We start from the raw sequence: 22,386 nt of genomic DNA, 5'->3' as shown, positions 1-22,386 counted from the left end.
TGTTATGGCGATCTGATGATACTGACTATTGTTAGCGATTTTGCTGTAAACGTTAACATTACCTTTTTATATTGCGGAATGGGAATATAGCGTATATAACGCAGCACTGACTGTACTAAAACTTTTTGACATTTTGACAAGGAAACATGCATGAATGTAGATTGTAGAATAATGAACGGGACATGCATGTGTTTAAATAAGCCTCTCTCAGACAGCATGCGATCCCGAAATCAATTATCTTTCTGTAAAATGCACACAGTTATCTCAGTAAGCCTGTCATGTGAGGTATTCACTTGATTTAAACAGTCAGTTATGTCTTAAGTAAAGTCAAACAGTTCAAGTTAACGTGGGGAAACCCGGATGTGTGTCATTCTGTGCATCCATTCTTAAAGGGGCTGCAGCTTTGTCATCATTTTAATAAAACAAAAGAATAGAGAAGACCTTCTGCTTCTTTAAGAATCAAGTGATATTAATTAATTGAATATCATACAGTGAAGACTTTTAAAGCAGTATTATTCTGTAGCATTTTAATAAAATATCCATCAAAATAAATATATTGTGATATCGTTATTGTAAAATAAAATTTCTCATGTATGTATAATTATATGGTCATAATGCCCATCCCTACTGTCAGCTAGTTTTAAGATCAAGCTTGTCATAAAATGTAACAGAGTTTTGGAATGAGTAATCTGAAAACACTGTCATGTACACTTGTTCAGCAGAGAGGACAGGAATCCACCATACTTGGACTCTGAAGAATTATAGGCAAACCAGGATTTTGGATCTACTGTGAAGTTTTTGTATGGGCCTGGTGAGTATGTTTTGCAAGTCCTTGTCCGTAAGTTGATAATTAATATTAATGTTTTATCAAACAAATTAATATTCATTTGTGTGTGTGCATGTTTCTTCCCCCCTCATGATCCAGAAGTTTTGGATCCATGATCCTGAAGAACTTTTACAGATGTTGACCCTGAATGTGTAAAAGGTAATCTTAAAAATTATTTTAATGTTCTCTGTTTTTTTCTGTAATGTAGACGCATGCATTTTCTGTGAAGTTGCTTTGAAACAATATCAGGGTTTTTCCTACATTGAAAATTTTTTGCCGGCCGCCAAAGCAAATTTTTGTCCCGCCAAAGCCTTATTTGATGAGTTATTGTGATTTATGAATGATGTAGAATAGATGACTGCTGCGCTTGAGTTAACTGAGTGACAGAGAGAACGACCAGTGAGCTCCTCCCGCTCGCACACTCTCTGTCTTCAAAATAAGCATTCTTAGCTTTCTAATGTTTCACATATTACGTTAATCAAAATCAAAAGGTCGGAAGACCGAATCCATGTTGCACGTGGCGCTATCAGATGTCTTCCTTTAATTACCGCTGGGTGTGAAATGCGCTCAAAAAACATTGACTGATTCTCTGACCAGCTGCATAAAGCATACTTTAAATAAACAGGAAACAAATCCTATCCGGTTATGTAGTGTTTTCTGTGTGTTGACAAATCTTTCGCGATGTTCTAAAGACGGGATTCACACACAACGCGTCTGCTAATGTCCGATTTGCCACCTAATGACTCCTTTGAACTGAATCATTTTAACAACTGGTTAGAACAACTGATCTGTCCAACACTGAACTCACGAATTAGTTTAATAATTTACTCAGAACAACACCTGAAATGAGAACACAAGTGTGCTTACCCACTTTAGCAAGAGTGGATAGTAAGAATTAGTTTTAATTATCAACAGTCTTTCAGCTTATTTATGTTCATAATGTGTAGTAAAATAAATCGCCTAAAATCATTTAGTTTAGACTGGAGTGAGGTGAACCCAGAACAAAGTTGTTGTTAGCTAGCTGATTGTATATGGCAGAAAATTAGGCTATTTGTTCATTTTTTTAATATTGATATGATTACCAAAACAAACAATTATCAGTAAATAGTGTAAAAATTAGGAAAAAAAACAAACATCAAGGTATCAAAATAAGATAAGCAAAAGTTACAAACTTTCTTTGAATTTATTTCAAATTTATTGTCAGTTTTGTGCTTGCAGATCAAGTGGGTAGGGTATTTTTTTTTTAGTGTGTGTGTGTGTGTGTGTGTGTGTGTGTGTGTGTGTGTGTGTGTGTGTGTGTGTGTGTGTGTGTGTGTGTGTGTGTGTGTGTGTGTGTGTGTGTGTGTGTGTGTGTGTGTGTGTGTGTGTGTGTGTGTGTGTGTGTGTGTGTGTGTGTGTGTGTGTGTGTGTGTGTGTGTGTGTGTGTGTGTGTGTGTGTGTGTGTGTGTGTGTGTGTGTGTGTGGATGACCATGTCTGTCAGCCACCACCGAAGACCATTTTTGACCCAGGAAAAACCCTGAATATGTATTGTGAAAAGCGCTATACAAATACATTTTAATTGAATTGTTTTACTTGCTTTTATTGGCATTAACTATATATTATTAATGTATTATTTGGCAGGTCGCAAGATGTATTTTATTTTGTGAGACTTTGCTGAGGAAGTATTCTTTGGCTCAGTCTGAAAAGGCCCAGAAAAGAAACACTATGAAGAACATCACACAGAACCGTCAGAGAAAGAGACGGGTAAGTTAAGAAACCGGTTAAGCTTTTTCCCTCCAGAATGTTACTATACTCCTCTCTGAGTTTTAGTGGTTAATTTACTGTCATGTTTTGCAGTTGCTGGAGACCAGGTCCAGGGTTGCACAAACCAACACAGAACCTGTGGAAGACTGCAACTATAGACCTGATGAAGATGATGATGCTGTTGTTGATGGAAGGCCAGTGTGGATGGTTTGGCTAGCTCAAACAACATTGTGTTAGAGTTGGTCACAATTTTAATATTCAATTGTTCCATTTTATATTTTCTTTATTCCTATGTTTATATACTTATACTTTTATTGGTTCCCATATATAGAACATTTACATATATTTTATATACACTTTTTAATTTATAGATTTCTTTGTCTCGTTTTATAATGTATACTTTGTATGTTTGTTCCTTTTTAGATGTCCATGTTGCTTTTGATCTCCACGTTTTGTATTGTTGTTCCTCTTACGTCGCCTTCCTTTAGAAACATTTTGTTCACTTATCTTTTCCCCCATTCATTTGAATGTATGTTTATAATGCTCTTTGTTCTTTTTATTTGGTTATATTGTTTACTTGGAATATTTATGTGTATTTTATATACACTTTTTTTTTGTCTTAAATTTTTGTTCTCATTTTATATTGTTTAATTTGTATATTTATTCTTTTCCTTTTTATGTTCACTGTGTATTTTATTCCTTTACATCTGTCTTTTAAATGCATTTTGTTAATTTTTTTTCCCTTTTTGTTTCTTGACCAATTCAATTTAACGTATATTTATGTTCTTTGGACTGTTTATATTTTTACATTTGTTCCTTTACATTTTCATCCCTTTTAAATACATTTAGTTCACTTGTTTTTGTTTCACCATTGTTTTAATGTTCGTTTATAATGCTGTTAAGAATGTTTTTTTTTTTTTATATACCTTTTTAATAAATATTTCAGACTTTCTCAAATTGTTTTGTGTGTATTTTTCTTTTGGGAGGGAGAGGGGATTATTTTTTATATATATATATTATATATTAATTAGCAAAATCTGCATAGCTGGCCTATAACCAATCAAGTCCCTATGCTACAAAACCTAGCCCACCCTTAGCCTTAGAAGTAACCAATAAAGTCACTTGACTGGGTTTTCAATGCGTCCTGTCCTCCAATAGCAGTCTGGGTTTTGGGAGTGGTTTTAAAAAAAACAACCAATCCAGTTTGAGATGAAGGACCAATAGGGGGTGGAAGGCAAAGCTGTTTAGAGGTGTGAAAATGTCTCCTGGGAAAAACTTGATGGGATTATTTGTCATGGCAACAAATGGCTGTAGCATGGGAGTATACGGCCACAACATACATCCGATTTGGTACCATTTCGGATGAATACGGACATATACGGATCCATGGAATTTGACCTATCCGGCCAGTATACTCCTGGATTCTTCCGAATTTCAGCAGTGTATACAGGAGTATCCTGGTCCGGATACACCTTTTTTCATGCAGTGATAATGTGTGCAGGTGTGTACCAGAACCTGGAGTAAGCGTGGAAGAAGTGCTTACGGTAGTAGGCGAACAACTTGGATGTGTCAATATGGTGTCAGCCTTGCGCATGAATAAGGCAATTGTTGTGTTTTTAAAAATGGAGCAGTTAATCAATCAATTAACCGAGAGTGGGTTGTGGGTGAGAGAAGCGTTTGTGCCCGTGATCCCTTTAGCTACACCGGCAACAAAAATCACAATATCCAATATTCCACCTTTTGTCTCAAACGATGCTATTGTAAAAGAATTGATGCGATATGGAAAGGTCGCGAGTCCAATTAAAATGATTCCGCTTGGATGCAAAAACTGTGCACTCAAACACGTACTTTTGTTTCATCGACAAGTGTTAATGTTTTTGACTTCAGCTGAGCGCACTTTAGAGATTTCTTTCGTGCCAGTCACGGAGAAAATTCTTATATGGTGTACGCAAGCACAGAAAACCTAAAGTGCTTCGAATGTGGCGATTTGGGACACAAACAGTTCTCATGTCCACATAAAAATGTGAATAATGGAGAAAAAAAATCATCCACTGATATACCTCAAAATGGATCTAACGTTAATAACAAGACAATGGAAGTTACGGTAATACGGCAGGAAAAGGGAACAGAGGAGCAAGTGGAAACATCAAGTCAAGTCAACTTTATTTATATAGCGCTTTTAACAATGTAGATTGTTTCAAAGCAGCTTTACAGTGTTAAACAGGAAAATAATGCAGCATAATTTTATTCAGCTGTATAGCCATTCTGGAAAAAACGCTGATGTCATCAGTTCATTTCAATTATCATACAGTGACAGTGTGGGCTCAATAATTAGATCAGTAATTTAGTTTAAATGGTTAATTTAGTTTATTAATTAGATTTATTTAGATGTTTAGTTGAAAAATTTAGTGTCCCCAACTGAGCACGCCAAGCCAGAGGCAACAGTGGCAAGGAAACCAAAACCCCATTAGGTGACCTAATGGAGAAAAATAAACCTTGGGAGAAACCAGGCTCAGGCAGGGTGCCAGTTCTCCTCTGGCCAATTAACAAACAGCGTATTATTATTATTATTATTATTATTATTATTATTGTTATTGTTATTGTTATTATTATTATTATTATTATTATTATTATTATTATTATTATTATGGCAGCTTTACAGCTCAGAGGTCATAATAGATCGGAATATTCAAGGGACCGGGGGCAACATGCTGGAGACGGGTTTATTGAGGATGATGTTGATTAAATAATTATTAAAGTGCAATATTCGAATGATCGGAGGCAACACGCTAGAGACGGATTTATTGAGGATGACATATCGATTTAAGTATTCTTTAATTGTAATATTTGAACAATCAGAGTCAACACGCCGGAGACGGGTTTATTGAGATGCCGTGTCGATGAGGCAGTTGCAGGGGGAGTCTAATCACGGTCTCTGCAGACACTTCAGGGTCATGTGTTGGTCAACAACAAACACAACAGCACATTACATTTCAGTAAAGATGTGTCTTATTAACTTGCATACTTTTTTTATTGTTTTTAAGTTGTAATAAGTTTATTTTTTTACCTGCAAGGCAGGGGTGCAATCTTAAGAAAATTAAAAAAAATATGATGCATCAGTAGCCTACAAACAAACAGAAATCATATTTATAGATACTCAAATTCTATATTCTTTTTGTTGTGGGCTTTGTATAGGAGAAGGCCCCCCTATACCTAAATAAATACTCATTTGCTGCCCTCATTTTAATAAAGCTGTCTGCTACTTCATCCATAAAACAAAACGAAATATTACATCAGATCACCTAACGAATAAAGCCATGCAGTGGTAACACAGAAATAAAGACCACCAGCTTTTAAAACGTTTCGTTGGTTATTTGAGTGAATAAAAACATAATACTTACATTTATAAGTGTTCCTCGGCCGCGGGATGGCCAGAGGAATACACTGCGAAGGATCCACTTGTTCTGGTTGGTTCTATCCTTCGTGGCCGGGGAGAAGGACGTGGGTAGGGTTGCCAGGTCTCTGCAACAAAAGTAGTCCAAAACTCCCAATGCCGAATTCTCCACTGGAGTTGTACGTTTGGGGGTGTTGGAGTGGCGAAATCGTACTTATGGGGTAGAAACAAACCCGCGGAAATACATTTTCACCCGCGGCAACAACTTAAAAGTAGCCTAATTAGCCTGTTGCCTCTGGCTTGGCGTGCTCAGTTGGGGACATTACATTTTTCAACTAAACATCGAAATACATCTAAATAATAAACTAAAATAACCATTTAAACTAAATTACTGATCAAATTATTGATCTAAAGCCCACACTGTCACTGTATGATACTTGAAATTTTTCCAGAATGGCTATACAGCTGAATAAAATTATGCTGCATTATTTTCCTGTTTAACACTGTAAAGCTGCTTTGAAACAATCTACATTGTTAAAAGCGCTATATAAATAAAGTTGACTTGACTTGACTTGACTAATTCTGCTGAAAAAACGCGGACTTGGCAACACGGACGGCAGGCTGCATTTGAAGGCCCCTTCGAATTGAGACAGCCTTCGTCGCGCTGCGGTGACGCAATCTGCCTTCAAATGTGGCCTTTGAAGGATGCAGCCCCCGAATTGGGACACAGCCCACGTCACACGCATACCCGTCAAAATAAGGGTCCCTAAATAGTGCAGTTACTATCACCCAATTGGTCCACCAACTACACTCCAACCAACCAATAAGATGACGTGACTCATCCTGCCACACAAGGATCAATCATACTGTATGAAAGACAGATACATTACTGATAACCTGCATTTGATGCGCAAGGTTATTGATTTAAAAATGGCAGGTGGTCTTAGTGTCCCTGTTAAGGTGGAAAAGGGAATAAGACGAGGCTGTCCACTTTCGGGGCAGCTTTACGTTTTAGCCATTGAGCCCTTTCTTTGTAAATTGAGGAGAGAATTAATGGGCTTACAGATTGATACAAACTCAAATGTTAATGTTAAAGTCTCTGTGTACGCGGATGATATTACAGTTATTAATACTGGAAAGAACTTTAGAGTGTTATAACAAAGCTTCATCTGGTAAAGTAAACTGGGAAAAGAGTGATACACTGTGGTGTGGGGAAGATCATAAGAAACCCTTGCTTCCAGGTGGATTGCAATGGAGAAGTTCTGGTTTAAAATATTTAGGAGTGTATTTAGGAAGAGAAGATTATAGAAGACAAAATTGGGAAGGCCTGGCGGAGAAAGTGTGTGCTCGGTTGTCTCGCTGGAAATGGTTGCTACCCCAGTTATCCTACAGGGGAAGGGTACTTGTCTGCAACAACCTTGTAGCTGCCTCTTTATGGCATAAGATGACAATTTTAGAACCTCCTGAAGAATTGGTGAAAGTTATTCAAAAAGAACTGATACATTTTTTCTGGTCCGGTCAACATTGGCTTAAAGCTCCAGTTTTGTTTTTACCAAGACAAGAAGGAGGCCAAGGATTGGTGGACATTACAAGTAAGCTAATGGCTTTTAGACTTCAGACAGCTAAAATACTTATTTATGGAGAGAACATAAGCTGGCCTGAGGTGGCCTGTGGCCTTTTGAAAAAAGTGGAGAAGATGGGGCTAGACCGTCATCTTTTTCTCATGGACAATCAAAGCTTGGACTTGTCTGGTTTGACACCTTTTTATTACGCAATGTTGAAAGCATGGAGAGTTTTTAGTGTTTCAAGGAAGCCAGATGGAGCTGAAAGACTTTGGGGAAAAGAAGAACCTTTGTTGTATAATCCTGCAATGGACTTGGAAATATTGAAGTCCCAGTATGTGAGGAATGCTTTGAGGAACGCAGGAATTATCAAAATCAGAGACTTGGTTACAACAGAAGGTCTGCCGAGAGCTTGGCTATTAAGATGGGTGTAAGGTCAATCCGACTAACACAAAGATTATTGAAAAGTTTATGGGATTTTTTACCAATGGACTATAAATCTGCCTTGGAAAAAATGGATGATGAAGAGGAATCCTCTTTCCCAGAGCTAAAACTTAAAATTGCTGTTGATGAATTTTCGGAACAAGAAGGGTGTCTGCTTACTTTCAAAACTCCTCAAATTGAACTTTTTAGTAATGCGGGGAAAAAAGCACTGTATGTCTCGTGCATAAAGGCATCACATCTTCGTTCTTTGGAAGGACTTAAAGAATCAAAATGGCAGGAGTTTTAGGGGAGTTTTGTATCCCCTAAAGGTAGCTGGCGGACCCTGTACAAACCTCCCATTGAAAAAAGGTCTGGAGATCTTCAGTGGAGGATTGTGCATGGGATAATAGCTACAAACAGACACAGAGCAAACCTTGATCCACAGGTAGGGAATGAGTGTCTTTTTTGTGAAACAGTTTTTCAGTTATTCTGTCAATGTATGAGATTACAACTATTATTTGTTCAAATGGAGGAATGGTGTCAGACTATGGGGGAAGAATTTTCTGAAATGTCTTTTATTTATGGACCTAAATATAGTTGGAATAGAAAACAATATCATGTTTTAATAATTTTTTTGTTTGGGCAAGCCAAAATGGCAATATGGCTGTCACGAAAAAGTAAATTCTGTGGTGTGGGGTCAATTGATGCTGTGCTAATTTTAAAGGGTTTAATAAATTCAAGATTAAAAATAGAATATGCCTTTTACAATATGGTTGAAGATTTAGAAACTTTTAATAACATATGGGGAGTAAATCAATGCATCTGTGAAGTTGAAGGTGATGGATCTTTAAAGATACATGTTTAAAAATACATTGTGTATGTAAGTGTTTGTATATTGTGTATTTAGTTTTTTTTTTGTTTGGTTTAATTTTATTTTTATTATTTCTGCTCATGTGATTTCATGAATGGTGGTTTTTAATTTTTAGTAATTAAAGTGGCTTTCAAAGTCTCTCTCTCTCTCTCTCTCTCTCTCTCTCTCTCTCTCTCTCTCTCTCTCTCTCTCTCTCTCTCTCTCTCTCTCTCTCTCTCTCTCTCTCTCTCTCTCTCTCTCTCTCTCTCTCACAGAATGTCAGCTGATGAAGACAGAGCGACCAAAAACAAACACTTTTATTATTCGGTGCCTGCAGTGGACTACTGTTATTGAACGCACTTTTCATGTTGAGACCCCAGAAGAAAGGTTGGTTTGTCGTATTCATGAACAAACAGTATGTTCATTTACCGTATAAACTGTTTTGCTTAAATTCATGATAGCACTCCGCAAGTTCTTTATTATTACAGTTTTTCTCGATTGCTAAGACACATTTCTTGAAAGCTGCTCTCCTTTTCTCTAAACTGTGAACACATAACCCAATTTTCAAGCTACATTCACAAAACCTCAGAACCAAACTTTCACCTCAAAACAGTTCAATCTCTGCTCAAAACTGAACTGTGTTGTCAAATCGTCCCCCGAGTCAATCAAAATTAAAAACACTACTGAACAGTCACTAAACACCACGTAGAAAAATTGAAAACACAATGCTCAGGACATGAAGCTGGATACGTAAATGTTTATTGTTCACTGTAGGCTAAATGCATGTTGCAAAACAAAAAAAAACTGTGCATTTAGAACTTGTACAACAAGACAAAACAGAAATCTTATGCGTTTGCCACTTGTGTACAGTAAGCCCATGTAAAAATAAAGTACAAAAATATACATTGAATACTAGGCCTACAAACAGTTAGACCAACCCTCCATTACAATACTACAGTATATTGGTACAGTGATGTCCTGAAACATATATTTTACTTACAGTATACTATGGTATGGTACAGTATATAGTATGTCATACAGTAATTGCTGTCAACATTTACATACTGTACTATAATGTTAAAAAAAGGTAATTACCTGCTCTCTTCTCTAAATCTTCGGATTATGGTGGACACAGTGAATCTACTGATGTTTGGTTGTACCCTTTGTCCAGCCTCCCTCATGCTCATACCATGGACAAGAACATGGTCAATCACAGTAGCTCTGATTTCATCAGATACTGTTCTTTGTCTTCACTGACCACCTCGACCACCTTGACCTCCTCTCACACAAACTCTTCCTCTCAGATTTCTATCCATTGTAGGGCCTCACAAACCAGTGCTCTCTGAACTGGCTTACTATACATGTTCCCTCACATCATTAGCCACAAGTGGGATCAATTTTGAGTTGTTTTATTCAAGTGGTGACATCTGTGCTTTAATTGTGTTTGACTTTTGTCACCTGTGCTCACCATTATGCAGCATGGGTGCATCACAATGAAAATGTGTTGGCAAGTTGTGTCTAAGCAGGTGAAAAGTGCTTATGGTTTTGCTAAAAGAGTGATTGATTCAATCAGTGGGTTCAGGCAACTGAGCATTTGGTTCAGACAATAGGGTTTAGTGTTTTAGCAATTGAGAAAACCTGTAACTTAACTTTCTTTCTGTTGTTGGACAAAAAAAAAAAAGCTGTAAGAATAGTTACACTGTGTGATTTTCTTGTTTTCTGCAGGGAGGAGTGGACGAAGGCCATCCAGGCAGTGGCAGATAGTCTACAGAAGCAGGAGGAAGAGAGAATGGACTCTTCACCTGACCCCATGGACATGGAGATGTACCTGTCCAAACCTCGACTCAAAGTGGTAGGATTACAGCCAGAGTGTTGGGCCTGAATATCTCCCCCATAATTTTTGGTCATCTCTCAACTATTTCTATAAAAATGATAAGATGAAGTGAGTATTTTTGGGGTTAAAATACTTTCTCCTATTCTTTTCTTAAGGAAAAGATTTCATCTTATAAATACAGTGAGATGTATAAGTACATCTTATAAACACTATAAGATGATGAAAAAGGAATAAAATATTGCAAAAAAAACTGTGTGAAATAAATGTTTATTTTTTAATCTTATATTTGATTTTAAAAATTATTAATTGGATATTCATTTAAAACTGTATTTCTCAAAGACTTCTCTTTATGTTGCGCAGACAATGCATGACTTTGAATACCTCAAACTCTTGGGGAAAGGCACTTTTGGGAAGGTCATACTGGTGAAGGAGAAAGCCACGGGCAAATACTACGCCATGAAAATTCTCAAGAAGGATGTGATAGTAGCAAAAGTAGGTCCTTCGCTTTGATTTTCTCAACTTTTTCTTTCAGTAAATTTAAACATTGCATTGTTTATTCACCTGTACAACGTTTTTTTTCTTTTTCTTTTGACAAGTTCTAATTATACATAAATTGTAATTGCTGTATATAAGAACTTCTAACAAGTTATTTTCTTTACTTATTTATTTGTAGGATGAGGTAGCACACACACTTACTGAAAACCGGGTCCTCCAGAACTCCAAACACCCTTTCTTAACAGTAAGCTGATGTTATCAAAATAGAAACATTTTAGAATTAGTGGTTTATACACTAGTAAATGTCATTTACGGTACATTCCAGATTAAATAAAAGTTAAGCTCTATTGACATGACATAAGTCCAGGATTCTGGCAACATAGTTTCATAATCTCTTCAAAAATTGTGGTTGCAATAAAACACTTAAAATCAGAAAATGCTCAGATCTTTTGGCTATACTTTTAAAAACTGTGTAGACTGCCTGGCTCCATGTACTTTTTTGCATCTTATAATGTCTTACAATTGGCACCAGCTTTTGCTTGAAAAAAAAAACGTTTTTCACTAGCTATATTTCTATCCACCTATTTGTATGTGCATTTTGGGATATTGCATAAAAAATGCTGGATGGAAACTGCAAGATGTGCATACATTCTAAAAATGTGCATACAAAACATATGCGCGGAAACATTTGTTATCTAATAAGAAGACATGCATGTTAGACATGCACACTAACAACGATGGAAACACATTTACTGAATAAATCCCTCGATGCACAACAAAAAACCTGTGATTTTGCCTCAGCAGAGGATGTGATTTGATTACTGCACTAACCAGCGGAGCAACTTCATTGCACGGCATCTCAAATGTTGGTTTGATCATTCAGAAATACCTGAACCAATGTCATCAGAATGTTTAATTCCCTCCCAGAAGCGCCTCACACGATTGCTTCCCAAACACCAGTATCCGAATGCAAGATAACATGACAGCTTTTATTGAGTTTTGTCTGCATTGTTGGGGTAACAGCTTAGGACCCAGGACCGGTAGTGAAAAATGAAGACCAGGAGTCAGGAGTCAGATTAATTAAAGAAAATTTACTGAAGAATAGTTTGCAGTTTCATCAGCAGAAGCCAGCTTCAAGAGGAGTTCGTAGGCCGCGCTCCCTCTAACAGTCTCCCCGCCTCCGTCTAACGTACATACAATTTTCTGAACAGTTATACGGTTTTCAAGGTCTAGACACGTCATTACTGCCATGTGGACTGATTCTGATTGGTTCTAACAACATGCAATGTAAGCAACTTTCCACACGTAGACAGATAGGAGCATATATCACTAAAAATGCGTAGACTCCGTGTCGCCCAGGCCCAGATTAATCCTCAATGACCTCGGAGGTCACAGAAAAGACGCCTCAAAGTCTGGAATCGTTTGCAGAAAGGACCATCTCTAATACTGGATCTGCACAGAATCATGAGACGCACACACAGAGTTTCCCAGAAAAACAGTTTCCATCAAGGTCGGGACATCTTAACTAACTATCAACAAAGCTGAATCTGCAAAACATGCTGATACTACATTTAGTACAGAAGTGACTTTATTCTATTCTATAAAGAAAGAAAAGTATATCAGAGAGGTACATTTCTGTTACATTTTGAGTCCCCAAAAGAGTCACATAGCTGTAACATAGATGACCCCGGGGGTCGCTTTAGGAAGACACAGTTAACACATGCTGAGCTCTTCTCACTTCAAACACCAAGGACATTTTCCTGTCAGCACATCTTGACACAGACATCAGAGCTGGATTCAAAAGCACAGAGCAACTAAAACACTACAATATTCAAAATCACTCCTTGAATATAGAGAACTGATTTATCAAATGTAGGACACTGTTATAACTTGATTATCATTCATTCTTATTTTAATATTGAACATAAAATCATTCTTGAAGGATATGTGTCTGATGAAGAGACAAGTGATGTTTGGCTTGACCCTTGACCCTTCAGCATGCTCTGAGGCGCAAGTCATTTATGAAGAAGGAAAAAAAGAGCCATAGTTTCTTCCTCAATTGCAGCAACTTCCAGTTTTATTACTGATATTTTGCTCCAATTTCCCTTTAAGTGACAATTGTGTTCTCTTTAACACTTTGGATGGAAACTGTGCTTTATTCGCAAATATTTTATGTGATATTCAAATTTTGCGCAACTTTGGATGGAAAATAGCTACTGATAATGAATATTACTATGCCAGAGCTTAAAATTAAACATTCTTTAACATTGCTTTAAACATTCCTTCAAGGCCTGGAGAGTATAAAAAAACAATTATATGCACCTAATGTTACCTCTGTGTTGCAGGGTCTGAAGTATTCTTTCCAGACTCATGACCGATTATGTTTTGTTATGGAGTATGCAAATGGAGGAGAGGTGAGCTCTTGTAAAGGTGAAGTTTAGCAACTACATAAATATTTTAATTTAATTTGCACACAATCAAATGTTAACTTTACTCAAATAATGTGTGTATTATAATCCATTTCACCCCAGAAGATTAAAAATTCAAACGCATCTTGATATTTGTTTTTATATCACAGCTTTTCTTTCATTTATCACGAGATCGTGTTTTTTCGGAAGAGAGAGCAAAGTTTTATGGGGCAGAGATCGTCTCAGCCCTGGATTACCTTCATTCGGAGAAAAACGTGGTTTATAGAGACCTAAAGGTGAGATACATAGAAAAATATAGTAGGAAAAAAAATTCTATAAAAGATGAATCATAAATGTGTGAAATTACTTGTCAGAAAGTATATTTAGTGTAATGCTACTTGTTGCATCACTATCAAACAGATCACATTTCATTATAAGGAATATCATTATTCTGTGGTAGTTGGAGAACCTGATGCTGGATAAAGATGGCCACATAAAGATCACAGATTTTGGCCTGTGTAAGGAGGGGATTACAGAGGGAGCAACAATGAAGACATTCTGTGGTACACCAGAGTATCTTGCTCCAGAGGTAATAAAACATTTGGTGAAAGAGATGTGAAACGAGTTCCCTACACTAATAGTTAGTATATGTATTCTAATATTTTCTGTATAAACAGCAAATAGAGCAGGAAATCCAGGGAGTAACAAAAGAAGCAAATTTTTTTCTTTTCTTTTTTTTCTCGGAAGGTGTACTTTTTTACTACACAAATTTTTCTCTGGCACCTTATCTTTATGACAGAAATTGAGTTATTTAAGTCTCTTTCACACTGATAAGAAAAAAAGCATCAGCACAACCATAGTGTGGGTTAAGAGTCCAACTCCATACCGAGAAAAGAGATCCTCTGCAAGGGGGCGAGTTGGGAGCGAACGCATTCGAAAAGCAGCTTGTAAAGAGTCTGATTCAAAACACGTAGATCCAAGATTGTCTGTAACCCACCCATCTTTTTAGGGACAATTTTAGACGGCCCTCAAAGACGTGCAGTCGGAGGGGCTGCCACTGGTGGGTGCCACCCAGCGGCCTGTTTGGGCAGGATGTGGGCTATCACCTCCATCTGCTTTTGTACCAAGAATAGCTGGGCAACGTTCTCAACGGCGTCACTGAAAAAGCCAAACTGGGAGATGGGGGAGTCAAGAAATCGAACTTTGTCGGCTTCCTTCATCTCAGCCAGGTTAAGCCATAGATGTCGCTCCTGGATCACTAGGGTGGACATCGTTTGACCAAGGGACTGCACAGTGACTTTCGTCCAGTGCTGTGCACAATTACTGCATCATGCTTTGGTCAGAATTACGCTTGTGCAGCTCTTTGAGCTCTTTGAAACTCTTCCATGTTCTGAAGACCACACTCGTAGATTAAAGCAGAGCTGAATCACAGAAGAAACGTTTGGCTCTGAAGTGAAAACTTAGTGAGTGTCTCTCTGCACGCATCCTATATACCTGCAGCATGGGGCGTGGTTCGCAATTCAAATCCCACTGTCCATTAGATGGTTCTGTTATCACTCAAAGGCGATAGGGCTCTCAGGCGCGATCCCCAAATTGTCAGTCACTGACGTAACTTATAGTGACTGACTGAATGGGAACTCTAACTTGCAACAACTACAAATACAAATACAGTGTTATTTACATACTTTTGTACCATGGTATGTCTGAATACTTGATAGCTAGAAGGAGTGCATTAAGTAAGGGATACTTCTATTAATTCACTATATTAATGTTCCATATTAAAGGTCCCATGGCATGAAATTTTCTTTTTATTAGGTTTTTCAACATTAATATGAGTTCCCCTAGCCTGAATATTGTCCCCAAGTGGCTAGAAATTTTGATCGGGGTAAACAGAGTTGTGGCTGTCTCTCTCTGCCTAAGAGAAAATGACAGGCCAGACTAGCCAATCCTGAAGTCTCCTGTTATGACGTAAAAACAGCAACGGTTACCTCCCTTTCCTCCGCCCAGAGAATCTGTCATGCCCATGCGAGCGCCATATTTGTTTGTCCTCGAGAGATCATGGCTTATGAACGAGTGAATGCTGGCAGTTTCTCAGTGTTTGGATGTACAAATGAAAACAGAAATCTTTTTTCAGTTCCTTCTGATCTGTGATCAGTGATTTCTGATGTGTAGCTAATTATTTATTATTCATGCACACGCTGCGGCTTCTCTTTCTCCCGACAAAACGGTGTTTTCGTGTTTTCTATCTTGTGAGTCCATGTTTTTCTACGTCCTCGTCGCGTCTATCTGTTCTAAAATGTGCATACTGTGCATACAGTTGTGAGTTTCTGCTCAATATCGGCAGAGTCACATCTTTAGAGATAAACTTCACGCACACGCCGAAGCTCGGGCTGCACTGGCCGGTCGGCCTTCAACATCACCGACCCCCAGTACTGCATCTGGCCCACAGCGGAGGCACCAAACGCGGCACGAGATTAAGCAGAAGGGGCCTAGCCCCACAATAAACGGGATTACATTCGATTACTGCTGTTGTGTCTTTGTTTGCGCTGTGTACTCAATGCGAATCACTGACACTTTTCATATGATAGGAAAATATCTAAAAATAATGCTATAATCAACACTTACTAACTCGTTCATCTCGACAGCTGTAATGGTACATTGCATGTGTTAAAAAGTTGGTAGAACAATGATGAAGACGGGCTCAGCGTGACTGGGACTCGTGTTTATTCAGAACTCTCAGATACACACAAAATAAACTCGCGCTGACAGACAGCGCTCTCATAATTCAGTAGTTACTATAAATAACTTTGTTAGCAATCGCTCCGTCTCTGGTACATTAGTGATGTCCGGTTCGCGAACTAATCATTCTTTTGAACCGGTTCTTTTTAGTGAACCGAATCAGTTCACCAAATTGGACTGAATCGTTCTAAACGGTTCGCGTCTCCAGTCAGCGCTGATCCATAATTTACTAGTTACTAAGTTACTAAGTTAAGTCTGACATGAGTGACAGTCCCTCCGACTAGAAATAGACTAATAACCTGAAGTATATGCTGTAACTACAACAGTTCACTGAACTGAGACTGACAGAACTGATGTGAAGTGAATTCAGGTCCATCCGTCTCTCTGGCAGCAGCTCGTGCCTGCTCATGCCTGGTAGACCTCGTTAAACCACGCCCCCTCCGCTCATTTCAAATGCAAAGATGTCAGCCAATCACAACAGTGGGCGTTTTTACTGAAGTCTCACAGCAGACACGCCTCTTGAAACAGGGCATTCAGCCACAGTGCAAACAGCAGTATAGAAAAAATGCCTTTTATTTCTACATTATGACATTATGATGTAAAAATCATACTAACAGTATAAGTACACCTCAGGAAACATTATAAAATAATAGAAAAATGCCATGCCATGGGACCTTTAATGCACTGCTTTCATTGAAGCCTGCACACACACACAGATGGGAGATCGCACTGCTCACAGAAACTTATCAACACCACCCTGCAACTCTTATTAATAAAATAGTTCTTTACTTAATCACTACGTTATATACGTTATATCAACAGGGGAGTAACATAACATTGCTGGTTTTGAATCTCGCAGATTCACTATTAGTAGAAACATGCAGCACAGATGCAGGTCATTCTCACACACACACACACACACACACACACACACACACACACACACACACACACACACACACACACACACACACACACACACACACACACACACACACACACACACACACCTCTCACCCTCTCTCTTTCTCGATAATTCATTCAAATAAATGCTATAATTCATTAATTAATTCAAATAAATGTAATATTACCGCACTACTTTATCTCTTTCTGATTTAAAGTCACCATGAAATAAAAATGGACAATTCTTTTTCCTTTTTTGTACAGAATGTTGCAGTGTTTATTCTAAATGATTTATCTTTGCACATAATTTTTTTTACATTTATGCGCACTCAATCTTATCTAATATGTTAACTTCTTCTCCCCCTTGAAATGACGTCTGTTCTCTGTTAAAATTGTTTAATGCACAGCTAGCTGTGGATTATCTCTTACATAGTACACTCACATAAAGTGATACATACTAAATAGCACATCTTAACTGCTTGATTGTTTATATCATCATTATATGTAAACTATCCTATCACCCAGCTCTAAACTACTAAATGTGGACACTTAGGAATTGTTATTATGAACATTAACATCTTGGATTTCTGCAAATCTGTTTTGAAACAATGTGAAGTTCCTAAACGTAATTTAGGGAGGAGCGAGCCCATCTAATCTTCCAATCAACAGCCAATATGAGCAGCTGCTTGCCTCTCCTCAGTCTCAGCTGTTCCAGCATCACGCCACCTCCCCAAACTCCACCTTTATCTTAGGTACCTTGCCCTACATAATCATATCCTATATTTAGTCACTGTGGGAGTATATCAGAGCTCGAGTTGAAGCTGCTTCATTGAGTCCCTCATCAGTGGACAGCAAGCCAAATAAGTTTAACCTAATATTTTAAAATTATATGGGCAAACAAACTTGTTAAGTGCACTTAAAAAAAAATGGCATGACTTGAAATTGACTTCCATGATTTAGAAAAATGTTTGGGAAAATATAGCACCTCCAGCGTTAATCTGTTCCACATACAATCTGTTTTGTCATGTCATTAATCACTCTGGAGATGTGAGGACATTATTTCATTACGAGGCAGATTGGCTGATGGCACCACTAGAGTACATGCACAGTGCCAAGCTATAAGCTATGACGTGAAAGTCAGCAGATAGCCATTTTGTGCCTTTAAGAGCCGTCCAAAAACCACTGTCAAAACAGTATACTGTAATGAAAAAAAATGTGATTTAACTAAATAAATGCATGCAAAATAAATGTCATGACACAGTAACAGCTATTGATTGGTTGTCAATGGAGAAACACCCTTTTTTGCCCTGATAATGTAGTTATGGCATCTACCATGCTAACCAGTAAAATCTTGACGATTTGCCCCATATTTAAAATAGTCAGATTCAAAGTTTATGGCTCAGGTTCTCTGCTGCTTTTTTCAGGTTCTTGAGGACAATGATTATGGCCGGGCAGTGGACTGGTGGGGGTTGGGTGTGGTCATGTACGAGATGATGTGCGGCCGGTTGCCCTTCTACAACCAGGATCATGAGAAGCTCTTTGAATTAATCCTCATGGATGAGATCCGTTTCCCTCGTACACTTGGGCCTGAGGCAAAATCATTGCTGTCAGGACTGCTTCAGAAAGATCCAAAACAGCGGTGAGAGACCTCTGAATGTCGCAGTCACTGGGGGGGTCCGAAAACCAGTTTGATTAGACAACATGATTATTGCACAGGTGTGCCTTAGGCTGGCCACAATAAAAAGCCAATAAGGTATAAGGCCAATAAGAAGCAACACATCTCCTTCGCACAGAGTTGATCAGGTTGTTGATTGTGGCTTGTGGAATGTTGGTCCACTCCTCTTCAATGGCTGCGCAAAGTTGCTGGATATTGGCAGGAACTTAAACACACTGTCGTATACGCCGATCCAGAGCATCCCAAACATGCACAATAGGTGACATGTCCGGTGAGTATTCTGGCCATGCAAGAACTGGGATATTTTCAGCTTCCAGGTGTACAGATCCTTGCAACATGGGGCCATGCATTAGATGAATTGAGAAATCAACTTTTCTTTGAGCCTTTGGTATATAAAGGTTCATTGTGATATTAGAATATCCTGTAAGTTTCAGAGCTGAAAACGTCCTTGTTAGTCAAAGAAAAGCTTTTATTGACACCAGGCCCAGAAAACGAGAGATCTCAGAATATGTCGACGACGATTGACGTCATAGGACGCAGAAGAACCGCCTCAAACCCGCCCACCGACTCGTGGAGCTAAACGAGCAATTCACGTGCGTAAGACATTGAGTTTGTTCACTTCATTTCACCGCGGAATCGATTGTAAACAAGAAACCGGCTGAGACTGGATTTGCAGACATATTGAGATTAAAACACAATACTGTGCCTTCTATATTGGATCCGACAAGAACGGTGCAACACACTTATGTGATGTGTTAGTATTGCATTGTTACAGATCGTTTGATATCTATTGATAACATACCTTAGCACACTGTCACAGGCTGGAGAAGGTGTTATTGGTTCATTCGTGATCAGACTCGGACTTGTAACGCCAATGCTCGCAAAGCCCAAAGTCCCGGGGCTGTGTTTTTCAGGTAGGCTGAAATAACATTCCTTTCTTGCGCGCACGTGTTTGTGTTTGTTTGTGTGTGTGTGTGTGTGTGTGTGTGTGTGGACTGGTAATCCCTACGTTATGGGGACAAAATATCCCCACAAAGATGGCAATATCCAAAATCCTCATCCTTGTGGGGACATTTTAGGTCCCCATGAGGAAAACATCTTATAAATCAGACTAAGTGATGTTTTTTGAAGATGTAAAAATGCAGAATGTCTCCTGTGATGGGTAGGTTTAGGGGCAGGGGCAGTGTAGGGGGATAGAATATACGGTTTATACAGTATAAAAACCATTACGCCTATGGAAAGTCCCCATAAAACATGAAAACCTAACGCGTGCGTGCGTGCGTGCGTGCGTGCGTGCGTGTGTGTGTGTGTGTGCGTGTACGTGTACGTGTACGTTCATGGTTATATACACTGATGAAAGGGCGCCATGATACAGAAATAACATTCCAATCAATCGCGGGTGGATGAGAGATGAATCATTGTGTTTGTTTGATAAAGATATTTTGCGAGTCTTGTGAGCGTTTCCCCAGACACTTTAAAAACAATTCCTCACGTGTACTGACAGGGGAGCGGAAACTCATTAAATATGCAAATCGTATCCATTCCAAGCCGTGGGCGTTTACTTCCAAGTCTTCAGTGCGGCACGCCCATCAAAACCGACCGTTTGTCAGAGAGCCTCAAAACCAAGGCAGAAAATAGCCTATTACTTATTCATTATGATGTTTTTGAATGTAAAAACCACGCAAACATCATAAGTTGACCTCAGACAACAGTATAAAAAAAAGCCAGTTCATGTGATCAGTGATGGTCGTGAATGAATGGCACAACAATGGGCCTCAGGATCTTGTCACTGTCTCCCTGTGACTACTGTCCTACATTAAGTCTAATATCATAAAGTCTTATAACTGCTAGTCAGAGACAGAGTGGGTTTATTTGGTAGAAGAGCAGATGGGCTCACATATGTTATTAAAGTTTAGATAAATCACAAGCTAGCAGTCATACAAATAGTAATGTGTGACAATATTTTCATGCCATTACACTTTTTATTATATATCCCTGCTGAATAAAACAGCTAAAATTAAACCTAAGTTGATTGGTTGGTCTTAGCCTGTTTAAATTGTAAGTAGCTGGTTTAAGCTGGTTGTCTTTTAGCTTGTCGCCCAGATGGTCTCCCAGCCTGACCAGCAAAAGAGGGGTCAAAAACCCTCAGACTAGCAAACCAAAATATTGACAAAATAAAAAAATTGTGAACGAGTGTGTGATTTTGTTAATAGTTCTGTGAAATATGTTCTTGGAAGAGGCCTTAAAGGTAACAAGGGAATCTGGCTGTTTTTGTTTTGTTTTTTTCTTGTTTTTTTTGTCTGCAGGTTAGGTGGAGGTCCAGATGATGCAAAAGAAATCATGCAGCATAAGTTCTTTGAAGGCATTGAGTGGCAAGATGTTTATGGGAAGAAGGTGAACAATAATAATAGCATGTAGTCATTGACAAAATACACTTAGGTCATAAATGGAGGTCACTCATGTATATATTTTTATATATAGTTTTTCTGTTTCTCCACAGCTTGTTCCACCTTTTAAGCCCCAGGTAACCTCAGAAACAGACACGCGCTATTTTGATGTGGAGTTTACAGGGCAGACCATCACCATCACACCCCCAGGCCAAGGTGACATTACACTGTACCCTGTCTTACACTACATGCTAAAACTCTCTAATAACAGATATTTGGTTGATAACGAAGGCGCCATCTTGTGGTGACTTACAGGTTGCCCTATAAGGATAGAAAAAGAAATCGAAGAATTAATTTAATTTTCTCTTTTTTCCCCCAGATGAAAACATGGAGTCCTTTGACAGTGATAGAAGACCACACTTCCCTCAATTCTCATATTCTGCCAGTAGCACAGCATAAAGAACCCCAAGAATGGTCATTTACTCACCCTCAAGTCATTCCAAATCCGTATAACTATCTTCCTTTTAATATCCTGGAAAAACTTCAGTTCTGTAATTTTTCACACCATAGGCCTGTTGCAGGAAGCTAGTTAAACAAAATTTGAGTTTCAGAGTAGGTTTTGAGTTGACAAAAACATACAAACTAACCTGGTTTAGATCAGGTTCCATGGGCTCACAACGCTCAATATAAACGTTCTCTGTCAACTCAGAGTTTAATCCAGAGTTTATCCAGAGTTTATTATTATTATTAGCGTGCGCACCTGAAAATGTGTCATGTGCGGCAAACAGCCAACATGGGGAGCGTCAGTTTGATTGAGAGTGCAGCACAATTCACTTCTCTGCTGAAGATTAAGAGATCGTTATGAAAAATATCATGAATTTAAACGCATTTACAAGGCAGGAATAAACACTGCTGCAGCAAGTTTGAGAAGGCAGCTGAAAAAAATACCTAACTATATCAAATAAATTGTTCACAAAGAGCTCAAAAGAAAACACGTAAACTTAATCAATCAGTTTAAAAGCTTTATATTAAAGCTTTTATTTATATGTATTTACTGTATATTAATTTAAATGCAGAGTTTAATACTAATCGTCAATTCATAAAATAATTATACGAGTCTTATATGAATTATAAATAATTATAATT

At 38.2% G+C, this 22,386-nt stretch overlaps 1 protein-coding gene across 1 annotated transcript in view; it reads left to right on the top strand.

Annotated features, from left to right (window-relative positions):
- LOC307135238 (RAC-alpha serine/threonine-protein kinase) overlaps window positions 1-22,223 on the top strand; it is a 79,348-nt gene extending 57,125 nt beyond the window's left edge. Inside the window, exons 4-14 of the mRNA XM_079831505.1 lie at window positions 9,075-9,186; window positions 10,525-10,651; window positions 10,994-11,125; window positions 11,307-11,372; window positions 13,474-13,542; window positions 13,707-13,832; window positions 13,997-14,125; window positions 18,603-18,817; window positions 21,160-21,247; window positions 21,354-21,456; window positions 21,620-22,223. Of these exons, the coding sequence (XP_079687631.1) occupies window positions 9,075-9,186; window positions 10,525-10,651; window positions 10,994-11,125; window positions 11,307-11,372; window positions 13,474-13,542; window positions 13,707-13,832; window positions 13,997-14,125; window positions 18,603-18,817; window positions 21,160-21,247; window positions 21,354-21,456; window positions 21,620-21,699 (1,247 nt within the window). The 3' untranslated portion in view covers window positions 21,700-22,223. The remainder of the gene's footprint in view (window positions 1-9,074; window positions 9,187-10,524; window positions 10,652-10,993; window positions 11,126-11,306; window positions 11,373-13,473; window positions 13,543-13,706; window positions 13,833-13,996; window positions 14,126-18,602; window positions 18,818-21,159; window positions 21,248-21,353; window positions 21,457-21,619) is intronic.
- The last annotated feature ends 163 nt before the right edge of the window (window positions 22,224-22,386 follow it).

Source organism: Gobio gobio (assembly GCF_949357685.1).
Source record: "Gobio gobio genome assembly, chromosome: 12".
Taxonomy (NCBI): domain Eukaryota; kingdom Metazoa; phylum Chordata; class Actinopteri; order Cypriniformes; family Gobionidae; genus Gobio; species Gobio gobio.
Note: the sequence above shows the minus strand (reverse complement) of the source record. Positions and strands in the feature narration are given on the sequence as shown.